At 35.3% G+C, this 21,699-nt stretch overlaps 1 protein-coding gene across 1 annotated transcript in view; it reads left to right on the top strand.

The window, feature by feature from the left end:
- The window catches only part of ABCB5 (ATP binding cassette subfamily B member 5), an 87,738-nt gene that overhangs the window by 57,113 nt on the left and 8,926 nt on the right, over window positions 1-21,699 (top strand). Inside the window, exons 20-24 of the mRNA XM_006181974.2 lie at window positions 3,215-3,418; window positions 6,223-6,323; window positions 7,190-7,330; window positions 17,381-17,537; window positions 20,299-20,496. Of these exons, the coding sequence (XP_006182036.2) occupies window positions 3,215-3,418; window positions 6,223-6,323; window positions 7,190-7,330; window positions 17,381-17,537; window positions 20,299-20,496 (801 nt within the window). The remainder of the gene's footprint in view (window positions 1-3,214; window positions 3,419-6,222; window positions 6,324-7,189; window positions 7,331-17,380; window positions 17,538-20,298; window positions 20,497-21,699) is intronic.

Raw genomic sequence — 21,699 nt, 5'->3', positions numbered from 1 at the left:
TTATGTCTCCGAGAAAAAGCTTAAATACAAGACTGTCCCATCAAAAATTTGCCAAGTTTACACTTGGATGTTTTAGAAATGAGGTTGGTACGCATAGTCCTTAGATTAATTTTAAGTGACTCTCAAATATTCATCTAGTGTGGCTCTGTTAAGTACCTCTGCCTCTTTCTCCAACACACTACATAATTTTATACACAAAAACTACAATTCTCAGCATGCTTTCTGTCTTTACTTTTCCCATTTTCTAGTTCTTACTTCATTTTCTTTTGATTTACAGTCAAAAGTCATAATTTTTAAAGTAAATAGGATAAAAGCAGAGGAAGTCAGTGAGGAAAGGAACCATATTATGGCCACCTAATAGGAAATATACAAACAGAAAAAAATAACTGCCCACTGGATATGTTTTACACTTTTGATGTTATAGATATAGTGCCAAGAACTGAGATCTGAATAAGGAAAAGTCATTGCTGTCAAAATATGAAAAGAAATTTTAAAGTGAAAATTAATAAATGTATAAAGGCTTACAAAACATAGCCTCACATGTAACTAATGGCAAGTAATTTCTTAGTAATATTTAGATAAATGTTATGTTAAAAGAATAATGAATATCTTATTCTTAAAAAAACTTAATTGTAATTTTTAAAAATACTTCTCACTATTTTATAGCAAAAACACATACGTTTTATGTGGCTGTAGGAGCATTCAGTAGTTAATGTGATGTTGGGTGGGACCTCCAACAGTACAAGTGCTTAAGTTCCACGCCTCTTCATCCAGCTATCTGATCTGCATAACACTGGAACTCATGGTGTGGGTGGGAGGAGAGGAGGAAGTACAGTATATTAATTTGCTAGGGCTGCCATAACAAAGTACTACAGACTGAGTAGCTTAACGCAGAATTTATTTTCTCACAGTTCTAGAGGTGTAGGGTTGATTTCATTCTGAGCCCTTTTTCCTTGACTTGTAGATACTTGTCTTCTTGCTGTGTCCACACATGGTCTTTTCTGTGTGCCAGCATGTCTACATCCAAATTTTCTTCTCTTGTTAAGGACACCAGTCATATTGGGGTAGGTCTTACCCTAAAGACATCATTTTTATGTAATTGCCCCTTTAAAGGCCTTATCTCCAAATAAAGTCACATTCTGAGGAATTAGGGGGTCAGGACCTCAACATATTAATTTGAGTGGGGGTTGTGGGACAATTCAGTTCATAATATACAGCATCATTTATCTCTGCATCATTCTTAAACTCTCAAGAAACAGAGTGTAAGTCAGCATTAAATACCAAATGACATTCCTATTTCAGCTTCATAGCTTAGAGTTAGTGTATAATACCCTAAGGCATTTAAAATAGGTTACCTGTCTGAGTTTTCAATATTTAGTGGTTTGTCTGGTGTTTGCTGTTATTTGTTTTTACTTTTTCAGAGTTTTCTTTGATAGTTTAGTGAAAAGTGGGGAAATAGTGGATCATTATCAAATACAGTCTTGAAACTAAAACCACTGAAGTTTTTTAGGAATTAGTCAGAGCCTTGAGGGGAAAGAGGGCTTTTTTATTGTTGTTATTTTAAGGATGATACTAATCTGGGGGGTGCTTCAGTGAAAATTGATGTAATCTTTTAGAGAAGCAATTTGACAATATCTATGAAGAATGCAAGAGTATATACCCTTTAACATACAATTCCACGCTAGGAATTTAACATTAGGAAATAAAAGATGAGCACAAAGATTTGCACAAAGATGCTCAGTATGCCTTTATTTTTAATAGTGAAAAATTGGAAACAATCTACTAAATATTTTTTGAAGACTATTTAATGACCCAGGAAAAAGCTTGCAATATAACGTAAAGGGAAAAAAGCAGGGTACAAAGCTGTAAACACACAATAATCCACATCTGAATGTGGGTATGCATTTATATCTGGAAGGATGTAAATTTTAACATTATTTAAACCCTTTCCAATGGCCATGTTTCCATGATCAGAACAAAACGTATGTTTTAAAATGTGAATTGATGTCTTGGTTAATTATAGCTGTTTCTAGGTAAATAGGGGTTCCATGTTTTCATCCCAGCATAAAGGAATATAGCATTTCAGTTTATTACTTATCACATGTCCCACTAAAAGTTAATTCATAAGACATGTTGTTCTCATAAAACAGTTATAAAGCTATTTCTACGTAAGATTTTTTTCTGAATTTCTTTTAATTTACCTTATATCATGTTTCCAACTCCTTTCCCATCTTAATATTGCCTCTCTAGACCTTTGCTGAATGAAACCAAGTTATAAAATGCAGAAAGGAGAATGCAAGGTATCCTATCCAAAGTATACACCTCAAGGAATAACAGTCATTCAGTTCAGCACTACTATGGTATAGTGGCTAGGTATAGTGGCTAGGAATACTGGCCCTTTTTCAGTGAAAGAGGAGCAGTTAAGGCTGGGTTTTGGAGCCCACGTATGGAGAGCTGGGCATCCATGTAAGGAAGCAGCTTCATATGAGAAAGCCAGCCCAGACCAGAGTGAGGAGGATATCCACACAGGGAAGAGGCAGGGACCATGATAGCAGATTGGTTATGAAAGAGATTGATCACATAGCTCTAATAAGGAAAATGAGAGCCAAGTTTCTCACTGTTGAAGAAAAGAATAACAAGGATTGGGAGGAAGAAGGGGGAAATAATCTTGTGGTTTTGGATTGGAACTGAAGGTATTGCTATAAACTCATGGATTTCAAGAAATGTAAATAGAGAAATAAATACAGATTTCAGTGTGTGCACGCATCCATACACACAGACACACACATGCACATACTTACCAGTTCTGCTCATTAACATTCCACTAATAATGAGCACAACTAGCACTATATATTGACTTCTAAATAACATTCTCTACTAAAAGGAGCCAGGACTCCTTGGAGAAATGACAGATTCCAGGGGGAGGGCCTGGAAAATCTTTTTGTGTCAGAAAGTAAAAACATACAAATAAAGATAGGAACATGTCAAAGAACAACAATATGAGATATAAGGCAGACAAATAAAACATAGTGACTTCTTAGTATAAGACATTTTAAAACTATGAGTATTATTTAATCTCCAAGTATAAATTCAAAATAAAATCTTTATATAAATCCTAAAAAAAGAAAGACTACCTTATTTTGCAAGAAACTGTAACAGCAATTCTTGTAAATTTAAAATTAACTGACTTTTTTCCAAAATATATCTGATGTAGGCAACAGGTTCAAGGATTGGTGTCTTAATACAAAATGCAACTAACATGGGACTTTCAGTTATCATTTCTTTCATACATGGATGGGAGATGACACTCTTGATTCTGAGTATTGCTCCAGTACTTGCTCTGTCAGGAATGATTGAAACTGCAGCAATGACTGGATTTGCCAACAAGGATAAACAAGAACTTAAGCATGCTGGAAAGGTAAGATAAAGACTGTTGTTAGCCATCATAACATTTTAAGAGAAAATTAATAAGGGGTCCCATCTTTACAATATGTTGACTGCCTTTCTTAGGAATCTATAAATGTGTTGTAATTTATACAGATCAGTTTAGGATGAGGGTGGGATATAGACATGTTACAGCAATAGGGTGTGTGATTTAGAGCATGGGCTCTGGAGTCAAATAGGCTGAATTAGAATCCATATTCTATCACTAACAAATATGTGGTATGAGCAAATTATATCAACCTTTCTGGACTTAAGTTTCTTCCCCTGTAAAGTGAGAATAAAATAGTATTCACTTACAGATCTACACAAAACAGCTAGCATTGTTGTTATATGCAATAGATCTGGAAGACTGTAAGCACTCAATAATGTCAGTTGTTGGGGAATTTGTTAACATCATGATTCCCTATTCTCTGATTGTTGAACAATTAAATTTCTTGAGCAATTCTGGGTATTTTATTTTTCAAAATAAAAAGGAAATATAATAGTTACTGAATACAAGGCAAGGCACTGATATTGGTAGTGTCTAAAACAAAGTTTTAGAGACAAGGACCATTTTTGTACTGATAAAGAAGAATTATTTATTTACTTGGAAAATGCTTTCACATATTTAAGCTTCTCAGGATCAATCATATTCATAAAATAAACATTGTGGTGGAGATTTAGGAAAACAGTAATGTAGTATCATAACATCTAAAAAATGAAAGCAATGTCATTTGCTCCAGCCACTCACCCAAAGTAGGAATCTCTTATACAATATCCCTGTCAAGTGTCTTTTTCACCCTTTCCTCCAGGGCCAGGCTATGTCTTACTTTCCTAGACTGTTGCCTACCCCTTGGATATGGATGGCAGGCAGTTCTCCTTCTCCTTCTCCTTATTCTCCTTCTCCTCCTCCTCTTCCTCCTCCTTCTTCTTCTTACTCTTCCTCCTCCTCCTTCTTCGTCTTCCTCTTCTTTCTCTCCTTTTCCTCTTCCTCCTCCTTTTCCTTCTTCTTCTTCTTCTTTTTTTTTTTTTTTTTTTTTTTTGGTAGCCTTCTAGCTTTGTCTTCTTGGCAGAGGTCCAAAACTTGTTTCTCACGACAGCCTTTAAGCTGCACCATGTAAATGCCAAGTCTTCTCTTGGCCATTCAGCACCAGCTCCTTTAATGGTATAGTTTTAAAGATCTGTATCACATTGGGGAACATTCCTGAATATGAAAATGATTTAATGTCATTATGGTCTGTATCACAGTGACTGTATCACATTACATGAATATTCACAGATAGGGATCCAACCAAGCAGAGAACTCAAGGACATCTGGTTTTCGTGACCCTTTCCACCTTTCCTGTACTAGATCAGGATCTTTGGAATGTCTGCCTGAGCATTACAGACTGAACTACTTCGCATATATTTGCCTTAAAGACAGTGAAAAGTTGTTCAGCCCTCCCTATGTGCAAATTATCACAATTTCCAAAATAATCTGGCCCTAATTAGTTATATTTACCCATCTTAATTTTTCTGTTATGTACTTTCATTGTATATGTGCCTTTGATTTTTCCTTTTATTATTATTATTGTTATTATAGTAACCTTGGACTATACTGTCAGTAACTCCAAACAAATAGGCAATCTGTGTCCTTTCCCACCAGCTTTTTAATTAGTCAATTTACCATACTCCAAAACTTAGAATATGGACCAATAAAACATATTGGTCCTTCTTTGGTTGCATGTGTAGGTTTGGATAAATTATCAAATGTTTTATGTTTCAGATTTAAAATGACCCTATTAGCATTTTTAAAAAGACTATTTTCTAAGGTCCTCTAATGGTATTAGTCCTTTCTCCATTGTAAAAATTGACCACAAGAGTTTTTTGTTTATTTTCCTCAAGTTTTCAGTATGCTTATCCATTTTCGCAAACTACATGTTACAAATGGAGGTTTCTTTGAGTTCGTTTTAAAATTATGAATATTTAGAGGAGAATCAACATGTTTTGACCATAGTCTAGTTACCTAATTCTCTCTTATAACCCATGTTCTTCAGATAACTTTGGGTATCCACCAGGGTCTTCCTCTGTCCCTCAGTCCACTCTGCCAGTCTGGAAATAGAATGTGAAAGCAGGAAGTTTCTCTTTCAAGGCAACATGTGTTCTCATGTCCAAAAAGTTATTCTGAGCAAAAAGTCTCCTCCATTTTGGATCTGCCTTCTGTTTGAAAACTACATGAATATGGATAAGCATTAATTATATTTGAATGAAATATCTTTTTAAGTTCACAGATATCAAAATGATAAACAATTACATAATATCTTATACAGAATTCAAAAGCCACACTCCATGTTAGTTTATAGCAATGTTCCTGAGTCCTCTGATTGATATTTGCATTTCTCTGCTAGAATAAAATAATTATTTATTTAATTCTTTCTGCTGTCTTCTTAAATTATCTCATAATTCATAGGATATCTCCTTTGCTTAATTGCGTATGAACATAGTGCTCAGTAATGTTTGATCCAACTGCCCATAGAACCAGTTTAAATGGAAATTCAGTGAAGACTTGAAGGGGGCTAAATTTAGATCAGTGGATTAAATCTTTTCAAGAGAAATTTTCCTTGAGACTTTTATCCTAAAATATTATTTTCCTATTTTATTTGGGGGGAAAGAAAAAAAGGAGCTAAGAAAACTCATCAGAAAAACTTACTGACTTGATGTACTTAATATGTTCCCATTGTAAGTGACTGGAATTCAAAACCAGGAGAAGTTTAGCCACTACTAACTTTATTTTTCTACTTTATTGTCTTGTTTTATAAGATAGCAACCGAAGCCGTGGAGAATATACGTACTATAGTGTCATTAACAAGGGAAAAAGCCTTTGAACAAATGTATGAAGAGATGCTTCAGACTCAGCACAGGTGATCGTAGATTCATACTGATTGTATTAACTATAGTTTGTTCCTGTAAACGTAGTACTCTTGGATGACTCTAGTGGTTTTCCTCCCAACTACTTTGCTCTGGAATCTTCCCTAATAATGATAACATGTCATAATTTCTCATATAACTCCACCAAGAGACTAGAAGAGGAGTTTGAGAGCAAACACCGTTAGAATGTATGTTTTAGGTCCTCCCACACTGCCATGAACTATGACTAAGTGTGCATATTTTTCTTATTACCCTGAAACAACATTAAGGAAATAACATATTTAAGAAAGACAGTAATATTGTTCAGCCCTTTATATTGAATCTCTAAAATTTTTCACATTTTAAGATGAATATATATGCACAACAAATGTGATCATTCCTTTTAATTTTGAACTATTCCTCCTTATCACATTTCCTTAGTGATACTCTTTGTATTACTTTATCAGAAAGATAGCTTTCTATTCTTTTACACGCATGCTTGTGGTTGGTACCGCCCTTTAATTTCCACTACTTATTCTCTTAGTGCAAGATTAGGATAGAAAATATTTTTAAAACAAATCCCTTTAACTCATTATCTGTCCTTTCACAGACCTTGCCTATTCATTTGAAAATACATAGAGGCAACTTTGTCACACTGAACTATAGTCTATAGCTACAGAGAAAATCATTATATTTACTATTTTCTCTGGAGTAATTCGCAGTAGTTAAAAAGATCACTTTGTCTTTAATTCTTAGGGAAGAAAATGTACATCCCCTAAATGATAACATGTCTTATCTTCTATATTCTTTACTCTACTATTATTTAAATAATCTCTCTATACTTCATGCCCTATCATTTAGTAAATTTTGTGCATTTCAGAAATACCTTGAAGAAAGCACAGATCACTGGAGTCTGTTATGCATTCAGCCATGCCTTTGTATATTTTGCCTATGCAGCAGGATTTCGATTTGGAACCTATTTAATTCAATCTGGCCGAATGACCCCAGAGGGCATGTTCATGTAAGTCATATAAATAGATAAACCCTGTAAATTAGTTATGTACTTAAACTAACCAGAAAGATGTCTAGTTTATAGTGCATTATCATTTAAATCATATATGTGTGAAAGACATTCTGGGGAAATTTTTAAAAATTTTGTTGTTATTTAGTATCTATAAGTACTGTCAAGCTGGTAAAATAGTGATATAACACAGGTAATATGAGTTAAACTCCCAAATGAATTGCTTCCTGCTTCAGTCTACTAGAATGTGGGAATATAGGGATAAAATATGCCTTCCTGTTATCCATTCCTTTTACTTGAGACTTCATGGAACTCCCAAGGTGGAGATAGCTTTATCAAATAAGACTGTAAATCAGTGAGGTGGGTTCCTTGCTAAGCAAATACTCCAGAAGAAACACATGCAAATGAGTATTTCTCTTCAGAAAGGCCACATTTGGAATTGATCATAGCATCCCAATGAAGCTGCCTCTTCCCAAAGCATTTGCTGGGGCTTCTATTTTGGAACTCTGTTCACATAGTTATGAATTTCTTTCCTTCATAGAAACACGTACATTCAACTTCTAAAATTAGAAAAATTAATTTTGAGTTTTAATGCTAAGCTTCCTAAGTCTCCCTAAAATGTAAGATTGTCACTAATCTAATATGCTAAACATACAGACTAGAGAAATCCGTACAATATTTGACTCCAAAAAGTAACTTTATGGTTTTTTAACAAGACCACCAAAACATACACATCAACGCAAACATCAGCCTCTTCAAAATAATGACTTGAGAGATTACAAGAATGTTGTCAAGAATGTTGTCATTTGGCAAAACGTTGAGAACTCCTCTTTGGGATTTACCTCTCAAGACTCAGGAATGTTCTTTTGAATATCCTCATTTGTGGCACGTATTTGTACTTTGAGGATATATTCAGTTGGAGGAAATGACCAAAAGTCATTTGAAGCCAAATACTTTAAGAATAACTTAGAATAACTTTTAGTTCCTTTTCATGTGATTATTTATTAATTTATTTATCAAACATTGACTGAGTTCCCAGGAAGTTTCTTTACTAGGCACTCAGAAGAAGAGTCCACAGTTCACCAATCCAATATTCTTGAATCTGTAAGGCCACTGAAAGGTTTCCTGAAGGAGATTTCCTTGTAAAATTTCTGTATTTAAAATTTCAACAGAAGTTTTAGGCTCCCTATTCTACCATGTTTTTGTACCCTCTAAAACAATATGCAGTATTGCTTGTGTGAACATATAAACCATAATTATGACGTTTAGTCTTAGGCTTCATTCTGATTACACAGATTAGTTTACACAGATAAATTAATAAGAAAGCAAATGTAGAATTACGTGAATTAATTTATTCAGTTCACCAGCCTACACTATATTAGCAAGGTTTGTCCAATGTTCTTAGGTAATGCAGGCAATTACAAGGTTAAAAGTTGATTGTATTCCAAAAGTTTGTTTGCAAGCCGGTTGTTTGAAACTCAAAACATGTTTTCCTTAATGTTGCTCTAAACTTCCTGCAGCCATCTTTAAATCCCCAGGGCACCATTCCTTCAAATAACTGGTCCTTGGTATTAGTAGAAAGCAAGCGAATTAAATATATTTGTGCTAATACAGAATGTCTGATGATTTTATCAATTCTCACAGACCTTTCCTTTTTAAAAGCAATTACAATCCAAATTCATTTCTAATGGGTTTATCTGAAGGTAGTATAACAAAGCAATCAAGAGAGAACCACCTCATCTTTCCATTACCAAACACATTAGGTACCACATGATCCACCATGCTTGCCATCTTCCTGGAAGAACTAAAGTCCTTTTCTACAGTGGGTTTCTGCAATCATCCCTTAACATCAATTTCTGTCACTACTATTTATTTGCTGTATAATCACCTGTCTTGAGAAAAAGAAAGAAATCTCTCCCATGATCTTAAGTCTCCTTCTGCCTACTTTTGATGGCTCTGCTTTCCTTTGTAGCAAAACAAATTCCAAAGAGTTGCCTGTGCTTGTTATATACACGTTTTCACCTCCAATCTTTCTTAAACTCATTCCAATCAAGCCTTGGTTCCCACCATGCCAATAGGAAGATTCATTATCAGGGTCATCACTGACCTCCATCTTGGCCACCCACAGAGCCAACTGACGTTCAGTTCTGCCATCTCACTTAACTTGACCTCTCAGCAGTGTTTGATAGTCTCCTCCCTGAAACATTTTCTTCTCTAGGATCTTCTCCTTTGATATTGACCCCTCCTTCTCTATTTCTTCTGCTGGCTTTTGTTTTTTCTCCCGGGCCTCCACGTGTTGGAGGGCTTCAGAGCTCTCAGTGCTCTTCACCTACACACTTTGGTGATTTCATCCAGTCTGATGGTTTTTAATATTATCTGTGTCCTGATGACTCCATTCAGTGTATCTCCAATTCTGACCCTACTCCTTGACACCATACATTTATTCTACTATGTACTGGACATGTCCACTTAGATATCTAATGATATCTTAATGTGTCCAAAACACACTTTGAGGTTTTTCCTCCCCAAAGGTTCTCTTCCCAAGGCTTCTTCATCTTAATAAACAGCACCACCATCCATGCATTTCCTCAGCCCCAAAATCTAAAAGTTGCCCTTACTGTTTCTCTTTCCTTCACCCACCACATACAGCACCAAGTCCTAACAGCTCTAACTCCAAAATACTTCTCACCATCTCTACTCATGTTATCCTCCTTTTTACCTTCTGGCGTGTCTTAACTGGACCTCTACAACCACCCCACTGATGTCCCTTGCCCACTCTTGCTTCCCTATAATCCATTCTCCACACAGTAGCTAGGCTGATCTTTTAAAACACAAATCCATTTCTACCAATTTACTAAAATATTTTAATGAATTCCCAATGAAATTTGAATAAAACTACATTCCTTATTCTGACCTAAAAGCTCTATACATTTGGGCCTCTGCCCTCCTTTCCAAATTCATCCACCACTATTTTTTTTTTTTTTTTTGTGAACTGCACATCAGCCCCCTACTTGCATTTCTGTCCCTGGACCTCCCATCTCAGTGTTTTTGCACTTGCTCTTTCCTCTGCCTAGAATAATCATTTTCCAGTTCTTTGTTGGGCTGCTACTTTCTCACCAATCAATGAGCATTGATTAATGAACAGGCCTCTGCTCCTAAGTCCACTCCTCAGAGAGACTTCTGCTGCTGACCCAAAGTAGTCCCCTTACCCGTTCTCTTCTTCACTCTCTATCCCAGTACCATGTTTTAATTTATGTATAGCACTTACCACTATGTGAAATTATCATTTTTGTTTCTATATTTATCAAGTGCATAGACTCTAAGGTCAGTCAGGGCAGAGCTTAGCCTATTTTGGTCACTGATGTTTCCCTAGAGCCAAAAACAAGAACTTGGCACATAATAGACACGTAATAAATATTCATTGAATGAATAACTGAATCAAAAATAAAGGGAGTAATTTGGAGTGGTGCATAATTAGGCAGTCAAGTCATTACTGGAAATATGTTTCCAGAGTCAACTTTTCCACACTATTCCTGTTTTTCACAGATTCTTCTTTGTTTCTTCCCTCTGTATCCAAATGTCTAATACCAGGTGCATTGGCAGAAGGACTGGGTCTAAGTCAAAGACAGCCACTTATGTAAAAAGAGGATGTTTGTAATTGGGAGTCTACTTCTCCATATTGAGATCTGTTTAGATTAAAATTAACAAAGATTGTTCTTCGTTAAAGAATGATACAACTTCAAAATCATGCAATCACTATCATGCCTGCAAATAACATGAGGCGGGATATTTCTTGAAAGGGGCCTCTCAAGACTGCCAGCCATTCTGTTTCATATGATAATCACTATACAGCAAATCATGATTGAGTTCTTACTCAGTATTAAGGATTTGTCAGACATAATCTACTTAATCTTCTTAACTACCCTGTGAAATACTATGATTCCCACCTTACAGCTGGGGAAAATTAAAACGCAAAGAGGTTACCTATCTTGTCCAAAGTCACTTAATTAGCAAGTGACAGAGCACAGATTCAAGTTCATGAATCGAGGTGCTAGAGGTTTTGCTTAGTAGACATTTATTATTATTTATTATTTTTATTACTAATTCTGTAGACAAACCTTCATAGAACCTTTCTATAAAATTATTGTTTTTTAAATCCTTGTGTATTTTTCAAAACATTTGAATATCCAGAACTGGGCTGATTCTTAACTTAAATGGAACAAGTAACTTGCTTAATGTTATTTAATGACCCTAAAATACAGGAGAATCAGAAGGATCCCCCCCATACAAAAATTTCTCCTCCTACTAGCCTAACACACTTCCTGAATTTTTTCCATTAAATTCATTATAAAGGATCATTTCTGAACATATACACATTTTAGCTGTGTGAACATATGTAGGACTATTAACATGAGAGCACTGATTAATGAACAGTATTACATTGGTATTTTCCAGTACCCTGAAGGAAGGAAGAAACGAGGAGCTATCTGAACTAGGGCCACTAGTATCACTTGTTATTTGAGTTTTATTCAGCCAGACTACAAACAAATCAAGGATAACTATACTTCCATAGCATGGACAAAGGAAAGAGGCTCTGGGAAATATGGGTATTGGGCTGTGCACAATGTGAATAGATGAGATTTGTCTTCAACAGCAAAGTCTTCTTCTTTCTTAGAGACCTAAGTGGCCCCCCAACTGTCATGAATGTGTTACAAGTTGTCCCTTTAGACACACTAAATTATACCTGGACTAGAGGACTCTGTGTCTTCCAGAATCTATGGTGACAGACAGCTTTCTGTCTGACCAGCTAATTAAATAGAAGATGTTCACAAAGAAAACTCCTTCTTACTAGAACCCTCTTTAGGTAAAAAGAACTTTGTACCATTCTCTAAATAAATGGTTTCCCAACTCACTAATCAAGAAGCTGGTTAAAACTGCAGATACCTGGAGCTCACTCCACAAATTTAACGCAGAGATCTGTAGATCTGGTGTAGGGCCAGGAACCTACATTTTACCAAACATTCCAGATTATTCTGAGGCACAGAATCTGAAAATCACACCTTAAGAAATATGAGCATAGGGACTAAATCCCCATAGCTACTTAAAACCTCAGGGTTTTTTGTTTTTTTTGTTTTTTGGCCATTACTAAAAACTTTCCTAGAAGTTGGAGAAGTCATATTTTAGTTTATTCTGTAAAATAAAAATGTTTTATTCTCTCTATAAAATATGAATGTATTTTCATGATTTATAGCTACCGGGATGGGTAAGCTGTATCTCTTTCAGAAATGACAGTGTGTCTTATAGAGGAAGACACACAAAGAGGGTTTTAACAGCAGAATCCCTTGATGTACTCATAATATTAGTTTATCAGCAAAGCTACTATCAGCCTTAGCTTTTTCTTCTTTAAAAATAAAGGCAACATACATTTCTTAGGGTAGAAACTGTCTCCACCTATCTCTGTGACTGTAGACATTTCTCTGAAACGAGCATTTTTTAAAAGATGATAACATTTTCATTCTCCTGCCTTGCAGTCAATGCATTAGCCTTTAGAAAATCTCTTGCTTATGTTCTCATACACATACATGCAGTAAACCTCTCCTCTTCTGCCTCTGTTAGCCCTGGCAACACTTTGGATTTACTTCAGAATAAATGTACAGATTTTGAGAAATGCAACATAAGTTTTTACTCCTGTCTGATTTTTAGTGCCTTTAGGTTAGCTTCCAGCCAACTTACCTTTTTCAGTATAGTCCAGAAACCATTAGTGCCCATCAGAGGTTTCTGCAACTCTTCATACTTCCACTTCAGAACTTAACTCTCTCTCTGTTTCTTCCTTCTTTGCTATGCATATTAGCAGGAACCTAGGTAGAGCAGATGAGTAAAACAAATCAAGGCCTGACAGGCTTCGGTACAGTAATACAAGCCTCAGCTTTGAAAACTGCCTGAAAAGCAGAACCAGGCAGCTTATGTGTTGTGGCCTAGTCCTCCAAAAATCCAAATGTAGTTCTTCACAGGAAATCATATTGGACTTTGAGTATTAAATGTGATTAATGGCCAAAAGAACAGTGGGTTTTCGGTGAATATTAATAGTTGGTTAATAGCTTGAAGTAAAAAAGGATGGAAAGAAGCAAGCTATGCCTCCACTACCATGTTTGCTCTGGTAGACCAGGCAGTCATGGAACTGTGGTGACATTAAAATTAGGAAAGCAACGTTAGTTAGCCAAAATAAGGAAAACAGGAAAGTCTTCTTTCAGTGTTCACTGCCATGGCAGCCACCCAACTTCTCCCACAGATTGATTATCCAGAAGAGAGGAGGACAAGGTAAGGAGACCAGATAGAGGAATCAAACACTGAAGTGACCTAAAGGAGACAAATCAAGGGAGACTTGATATCTAGAGTTCTCTGAAGATTCTAAAGTGGGAAACAAGTGGTAAAAAACCCCAACACTCAAGGAAAGACAGTTCAGGTCGGCTTTCTACTGGAAGGAGCACTGTGTAAGGGAAAACACAATGAACAAAGAGGTTCAAGTTCCAGTCCTGCAGTTTCATAGCTATGTGATCCTGGACAAATTGCTATTTATCTGAGTTAGAGTCTTCTCATTTGTTAAAAAGTAATAGGAGTTCCTGCCTTACTCCTAGGTGATCAAATGGTATCATGTATATAAAAACATTCTATAAAACCCAAAGTACCAAATAAATATAAGTTGTGTATTTTCTTGCTCCCTTCCATTGAGAAAGGCATTTAGGCTGGGAAAAAAAGTTATCTTTGGATTGTTATATGGATGTTAAGGGAAAACAGTATGAGTATGGGAATAATTTAACCACTGCCTCTGCGAGACAAGATACTCTGCCTTCAAATCAAACAAAAACAAAAACAAGAAAACAATTAAACTTACTGAGTGGGAACTTCAGTTTTGGTTTGACCTGCAATGCTAATCTACATATATCTATAAAAATGTAAGAGCTTATTGTCCAAGAGAAAGTGTCCTATTAACTTTAAGTTCTATGAGAGGAATAGTAATAACGTAAACATTTATTGAGTACTATACTAAACATTTTATATTATTAATATATTTAATTCTCACAACAACCCCATAAGATGTAGATAGTCTTGTTAGCTCCTATTTATCAATAAGGAAACAGAAGCACAGAGAACATGCCCAGGGTCACACAGCTAGTAAATAAATGCTGAGGTTCGGATGTAATCCCAGTGGTCTGGCATCAGAGCACCGTCCCTGAACTCCCCAGTGTACTTCTTCTTAGAGTAAGTCACCAAAGGTGTACAAATTGGGTATGGGAACAGAGTTAAGGGAAGACAAATGGATCTGAACCAGTAACTATGCTGGGTATTTCTATTTGGATCAGTTGTATTAAAATTAGGATTGTTCATTTCTGTGCTATTTCATATTGTTTCTAGCCAGAAGATCTTTTTAAAATTCCAGTTGTATTTCAGCAGCAGTGATGGGCAAGTGGATTTCCCCATTGCTTGGAAATGCCTGAAAGGATCATTGTAGCGAGGTTGCAGTGACAATGGCCCCATGAACCCACTGAGAATCCATAAACCTAGGAAAGTAGAAGCCCAGCACCTGAAAACCCTCTCCAGACCTCTTCCTGCTCAACATTCTCCTCCCTCAACCCCAGGCAACCCAAAGGATTTTACTATAAATTCAGTAAAGCAGTATAAATTCAGTGTAAATCCATACAGAGATAAACTGTAGTTAAGATTTCTTCTCCTACAGACAATTTAAGCTTAAGAAAATTATGGAAGTTAATTTTTAGGTTTTTTAATTCCTACTTTATATATTTTTGCTTCAAGAGTTATTTCAACATGAAAATCACTTCTGAACTATTTCTTGTAATCTTATCTATAGGCATGAAGGGGCTATATAAGTCTTTATTATAGATTAATAATACTTTGACAAATGCGTTTTAGTGACTTTAAAACATTTATCATTATAGAAAATTATTCCTCTTTATATATCCTAAATGGGTGAAATTCCCAATACCAACAGTGGCATAGGCAGTCAGCCTGAACATTTCTCTGGAGTAAGCTCTTGGTTAAGAAGCCTCTACGAGCTCAGACTGATTTGAAGGATCTGGCTTAACTGTCTCATGGAGTTACAGCTCTGGTTATTGTGCAATAAATACTTTTTAAGTGAAAGTATATGGCAGTTTAGTTCACTCTAGCTATTTGGACCAGGATAAATTCTGTAGAAGACCAGCCTTGGCCTCTTTATAAAGAATACACCTGGAAAAAATAGTATAGAGGAAATGAATGTCCCTGACTCAGCCTCCAGGTGGTCCCATCACCACAAAATTAGGTTCCTCAATATAATCCTTATCAACATCAACCCCTATCCCACCTAGCCTCCCCTCAACACATACACAATAAGGACAGCATCAGGGCTTTTAGCTGGTACTCTCCCTCTCTTCTAAAACTTCTTCTTGTGCTATTGTGCACCCTTCAGGTCATTTACCTCTCACAGATACAAGTTCTGAAAGGAAGGCCCTTCTCCCCTTCTCAGTGAATTTCACTTTAGGGGAGACCTAACAAAGACATTAGCCTGTGGACATTTATACCAAATGCTTAAATTAAGTTTAATGGTAAAAATTTTAGGACAGGTAGATATCTTGGCATATCTCAAATCAGAGGAGGAAAGTTGCTCTGAAAATCCACCATCCCTGTGGGACTAGAACTCAAATCTCCTGACTTATAATCCAATTATTTTCCCATCTCACCTGCTGACTCTTGAATCAGACTGAGTCTTGTTTGTTCTGATTTTTTTCCTTGCATTAAAGAAAAAAAAATAAAACTCTGCTATGTTACCTAATTCAATAACCACTTCTGATATTTATAGCTGTGTATTAAGTATTTTGAATGGCATTTTGAGCTCTAAATAATTTCAGTAAATATTGGTACTAAAAATACCTTGACATCACAACTATTGGCTACAATAATTTTAGCATCACATACCCCCATAAACTGGTTGTTTTTATATTTTATACAGTGTTTGACCTTTGTAAGACAACAAGATTCAAAATCCGAGGTCTAGGTCACTGAAGAGATTGTATCAAAATCTACTCCTTGGTAGTTTCCATCTCTGGAGAAATTCACAAGGAGACCAGAATGTTTAACCTTGCTATAATCCAGCACAGCAAACAAGCACTTGGGTTCTATAATGTCCTTTTACTGCCCAATGTTTAAATACTGTCAGTGAAACTTGTCCAGTCTCAGCTGAATTTTACCTTTACCTCTGCCACTGAGATGCATTATTTTTCATTCCAGTAATATGTTTTCATGTCTAAAATGAAAAAGAAAATGAGAGAAAAATATTTAACCATGGCCACGTGATATGCCACATTTCTGTGACTATTCTGTGTGCTTCCAAACATCGCTTGCATACTTACCATTTTATTATTAACATATTTTGAAACTGAGGTAATAATCTAAAGCAGACTGAAAAGATCAAAGCTCTTCTTCTAGTCTTGCTAAGGTGTATTATAGTCAGATTTTGTTTTGAGGACCTGAACAAAGTCCAATCTCCATGCTTTATTCTCTTTAAATCATGTAGCACTCCAGGCAGATAACTAATCATCTGGCATCAATTATTTGTTCTAACTACATTATATGCAAAAAGAGAAGAAAAAAAACATTCGTATCTACTGTGTAAATTCAGATCTTACTACTGGAGACTCATTCTTCCTATTGTTAGTTGAATTCTCTGTCAAATCTCCAAGCAAATGAGCCTTATATCAAGGAGGCAAAGAGGTTTTATATTCACCAGTTAGGGCCTTTGATCTGTGTTTCTAATTGAAAGAGAATTTTTTAAGATTACCTGAGCTCCAAAGTTTATTTTGGTGTACAGAGCAAGGAAAGATCACTGTGTGGTAAACAATTACAAATTACAAAAGAGGTATCATTTGGGAGCCTTCAGCATTAGTGGTGTTGTCTGAGCCAAAAGATTATATACCTGTGCCTGCTTTTTCTTTTACTTGCAGAGCTCTTGTTTGAAAATGGGCCTAATTGAGATTTGAATGCTTTATCTTTTGGCAGAGTTTTTACTGCAATTGCATATGGAGCTATGGCCACTGGAGAAACACTTGTTTTGGCACCTGAATATTCGAGAGCCAAATCTGGGGCTGCACATCTGTTTGCTTTGTTGGAAAAGAAACCATCTATAGACAGCTATAGTCAAGAAGGGAAAAAACCAGTAAGCACAACTATGATTTTAAATGTCCACTTATTATTAGTTGTTCATATGCAAGCTCTCTAAATAGAGACTTAACTGAAGGCATTATTTGATAACTGCAAAAGATAGTGCTATAAAGAATTAAAAGCTTATATAAATAATTGTTACAGCTACAAAGGGAGAAAGGAGGGTCTTAATCAATCAAATGTTCACCTCTACTACTAAAATGTACATATTTTATATTAAAAATATACACTTCTAGTTTATTTGCCTGATGCCGTGAGAATGTTCATGAACAAAGGATTGATTTATATATTTAATTTTATTTAGATAGCAAAAGTTTTAGTCTTGGATGAAGATTTACATTAGGATTTATTCACTTTTTTCCTCTGATAATATAAGCAAAGTAAATAATGCCCTGCTGCCTCAGATCCCATGTTTCATGGGAAATATATCTGCAAACAGAAGAGGGAAAAGGGAACTATATTTATTAATTATTAAATATTAAAACACATATTTAGTCACAAACTCTAAAAGACTGTGAATATCAAAAGAGAAATAATAGGGAGATTGTACGGTTTCAAAATAAGCCTCTCAATAGTAGTCTTATAAATTTAATATATATTTAATTTTAAGACCTTTCAAGATATTTTAAATTTAAAAGAATAGCTATTAGGTATATACCTAAAAGAAAATTTCTATTTAAAAGTATTCCCCTCTAGAATTTTAATAGAAGATTTTTATCTATAGCAGCTTAAAATAGTACATTAGCACTAGAATTACATAATTATTAAAAGGAATGCCAGTTGTTAGTGACAGAAATAAAAACATCTTGAAATCTCAAAGTAGAATACTCTAAGATACATCATAGTCAAAATAAGATTTCATACTTGTCTTTTGTTGGGGGAGTGTGCGCTTAGCATGTACAAGGTCCTGGGTTCAATCCTGAGTTCCTCTATTAAAAAATTTTTTTTTCATAAATTAATAAATCTGCCTTCCCCATAAAAAAATCTCTTAAAACCCTCATTCTTGTCTTTTGGAAGGTAAAGTATGTAGGAAACTTTTTTTTAACCTTAGGGTTTAGATATATAATAATATTACTGCTTATTTCTTTCTAAGCATTTCAATAGAGGGATTGAGCATCTCACTGATAAATGTCCTCATAGAAGTGTATACAAGGCATAGAAAGTGGAAATGTTCCTTACAAAGACTATAAAATTAAGTTAAATTAAGTTATTTAACCTTCATTTTGTTTAATGTACAAATACTTCTAAAAATCATTTCCTGTGCTTTAAAAAATTAAAATCTTGCGAAACAAAACTGGTAAATATCAGTAACTATTGAAGCTGGGAAATAGGTATGTAGTAGTCCATTACATTATTCTCTCTACTTTTACAGATGTTTGAAATTTCCATAATAAAATGTTTAAAATAGTAAGAATAAATTTCTAAGTATATTAAAGTCTAGAAGTGTAGAACATCTCTCTATGCCTTTCCAAAAGGCACAAGAGCATACACAGAAATAACTGTACTCTCCATTACTCTGCAGTATTCTGGGTTTTTTTAAAAAACTTTTTTCACTAATAACATTCAGGTGTTGTAGTAGGTAGCACAGAAAGCATTGAATAAGCTAAAAATAAACTACTGCTAAACAATATTTTGGCATATATCCTTCCAGATATTTTTCTCTAATTCTAGAACCCTTAATTAACCACATGTTAACATTTCTTTCTTTTGACAACAGAATAATCTCATCGACAGACATTTTTTGGTGCTCCTCCCCTCTATCTACCCCTGCCTCCTACCTATACACTGGGCTCAGAATGTGCTGAGCATGACTCTTAAACCTTAAACTACAGTTGATTGAGGGCAAACATGAAGGTCAAAAGAACCTAAAATCTTATGAACCAAATATATAAAGGGAAAATTAATCATCATTTAGTGATAGTTCTAGAAAGTCTTTTATAAACATCCTTGGTATATATAAGTATTTGTTTACAAATTATCAACCACTAAATAGATTGACGTATAGAAAGAAAAATGAACTTTCAGGCAAGTGTCACTGACAAATAATGATCAGTTAAAAACAAAGATAAATCTGAATTCTTGATACTAACTGATAATATATAGAATAGATAAACATACAAGTTCATGCTGTATAGCGCAGGGAAGTATGTTCTACATCTTGTAGTAACATGGTGAAAAAGAATGTGAAAACGAATATATGTATATTCATATATGACTGAAGCATTGTGCTGTCCACCAGAAATTGACACAAAATTGTGAACTGACTATATACTTCAATAAAAATATACATACAAAAAGTCGTAAAAAATAGAATGTATGGTAACTGTAAAACATGGTCCAACTTACAAAAATAACATTTATGCATAAAGTTTATGAGGACCCCAGCTATTCTGAATTAAGCAATAAATGTCTATAAAGCACAAACTAATTTTTTAAAGATACATTTATTTAGAGCAGCTGGTCAAACAGTTAATCTGCAAATCGGATTGTGACTGGTACTGAAGCCAAAGGATACAAGTGTTTTTAGGAAGTTGATGAAGTCCAGTAGTGAAGACAACAAGAAGTACAGATATAAAAATCTCAACAAAAGTGACAGAAACCAATGTGCAGTCATCAACTCTACAAAGAGAAATACGATGTTTAAAATTAAATTGGTTGTAGAAATATGCACAATTTTTAGAAAGCACTCAGCCAGTGTGCTATAATTTGTCACAACTTTTCTAAGTCATCCTTCTAAACACTGTCAACTTTCACAGGACATATGTGAAGGGAATATAGAGTTCCGCGAAGTCTCTTTCTTCTATCCGTGTCGCCCAGATGTCCTCATCCTTCGCAGCTTATCCCTTTGTATTGAGAAAGGGAAGACAGTAGCATTTGTTGGGAGCAGTGGCTGTGGGAAAAGCACTTCTGTCCAACTTCTACAGAGATTTTATGACCCAGTGAAAGGACAAGTGGTAAGGCTGAATTTAAATACAATTTGTCTGGGGGTTAGTAGGGCTATTCTTAAACATTCCCTTGTGCTTAAGCATCATCACTGATTTGGAGAAGGCAAATGATGCATTAAGTTAAAAAAAAAACTTTATCCCTTAACTAAGAGGACAAGCAAACCAATAACAGAAATGATGAATAGGACTTTGAGGCTAAGAACAAAGATCCAAACATTATTCAACTATTAGCAGAAATTTTGATCTTAGAAGCCATAGAATTATTTTAGAATACAGGTGTTGGAAGATGGTTCTAATGTTCACTTCTGGGCTCTTTCATTACTCTGTTCTGGTTTAAGACAGAGATAGTTTCTCTGCCTCCCTGGTACAGGCTTCCTGCTATTCACTCTGGCCATCTCCACTCCCTCTACCCAACTTTTAAAACTTTATGCATGATTAGAGCTTCTCTGAATCAGCTGCATTAGTTCTGCATCCTGATCTCAAAAAAAAAAATGCAACCTCTCCCTCATTTGCATTCCAAAGACTGTTTTTGTCACCTGGCACTTTTCTTAATCTATCTAATATTCAAGATTTCAATTATTGTTTCCCTGCAACCACCACTACATTACAAATACACAAAGACAACTTCGGATTCTGCCTCCTCCTACCCCCACGAAAAACTGTAAGTCCATAAAAGTCAAAGACTGTCATATTAGTCATCCTTCTGCTGCAATTTATAGCCATTTCCCCATTGTGGAATCTCAAAGACTATGCAAAATGGAACACTCCAAAATGGCTCTCTTGTTACTAGTGAAAACAATGAACTAATGAGTACCAAAACTATTTATTTACACATAGCATAGCACACTCCCTCCTTCAAACTCTCCAACAGCAGTTAGAATAAACTGGAGTCCATACTGTTAGATCAAGGTCCTTCATGATCTGGCCCCTGCCTCTCTCTTCAACTCTTCTCCTATCAATCCTACCTCATTATACACTGTGTGTCAGTCTCATTGGCTTCTTTATGTTCTTTAAACACACTGATGGGTGTTGGTTCTTGCTATTCCTTTCTCTAGAATGTTCTTACTCTAACTTCTCTGTCAGTGCCTTCTCATCATTCACATCTCAGTCTAAATGCTACTTCCTTAGGTAATAGTGTAAAAAATAATGCATCCACCCACCTCCTTCCCAAATCCTCACCACATCCTCAGTCACTCTATCCCATTATTCTGC

This window comes from Camelus ferus, chromosome 7, assembly GCF_009834535.1.
Source record: "Camelus ferus isolate YT-003-E chromosome 7, BCGSAC_Cfer_1.0, whole genome shotgun sequence".
Taxonomy (NCBI): Eukaryota; Metazoa; Chordata; class Mammalia; order Artiodactyla; family Camelidae; genus Camelus; species Camelus ferus.
Note: the sequence above shows the minus strand (reverse complement) of the source record. Positions and strands in the feature narration are given on the sequence as shown.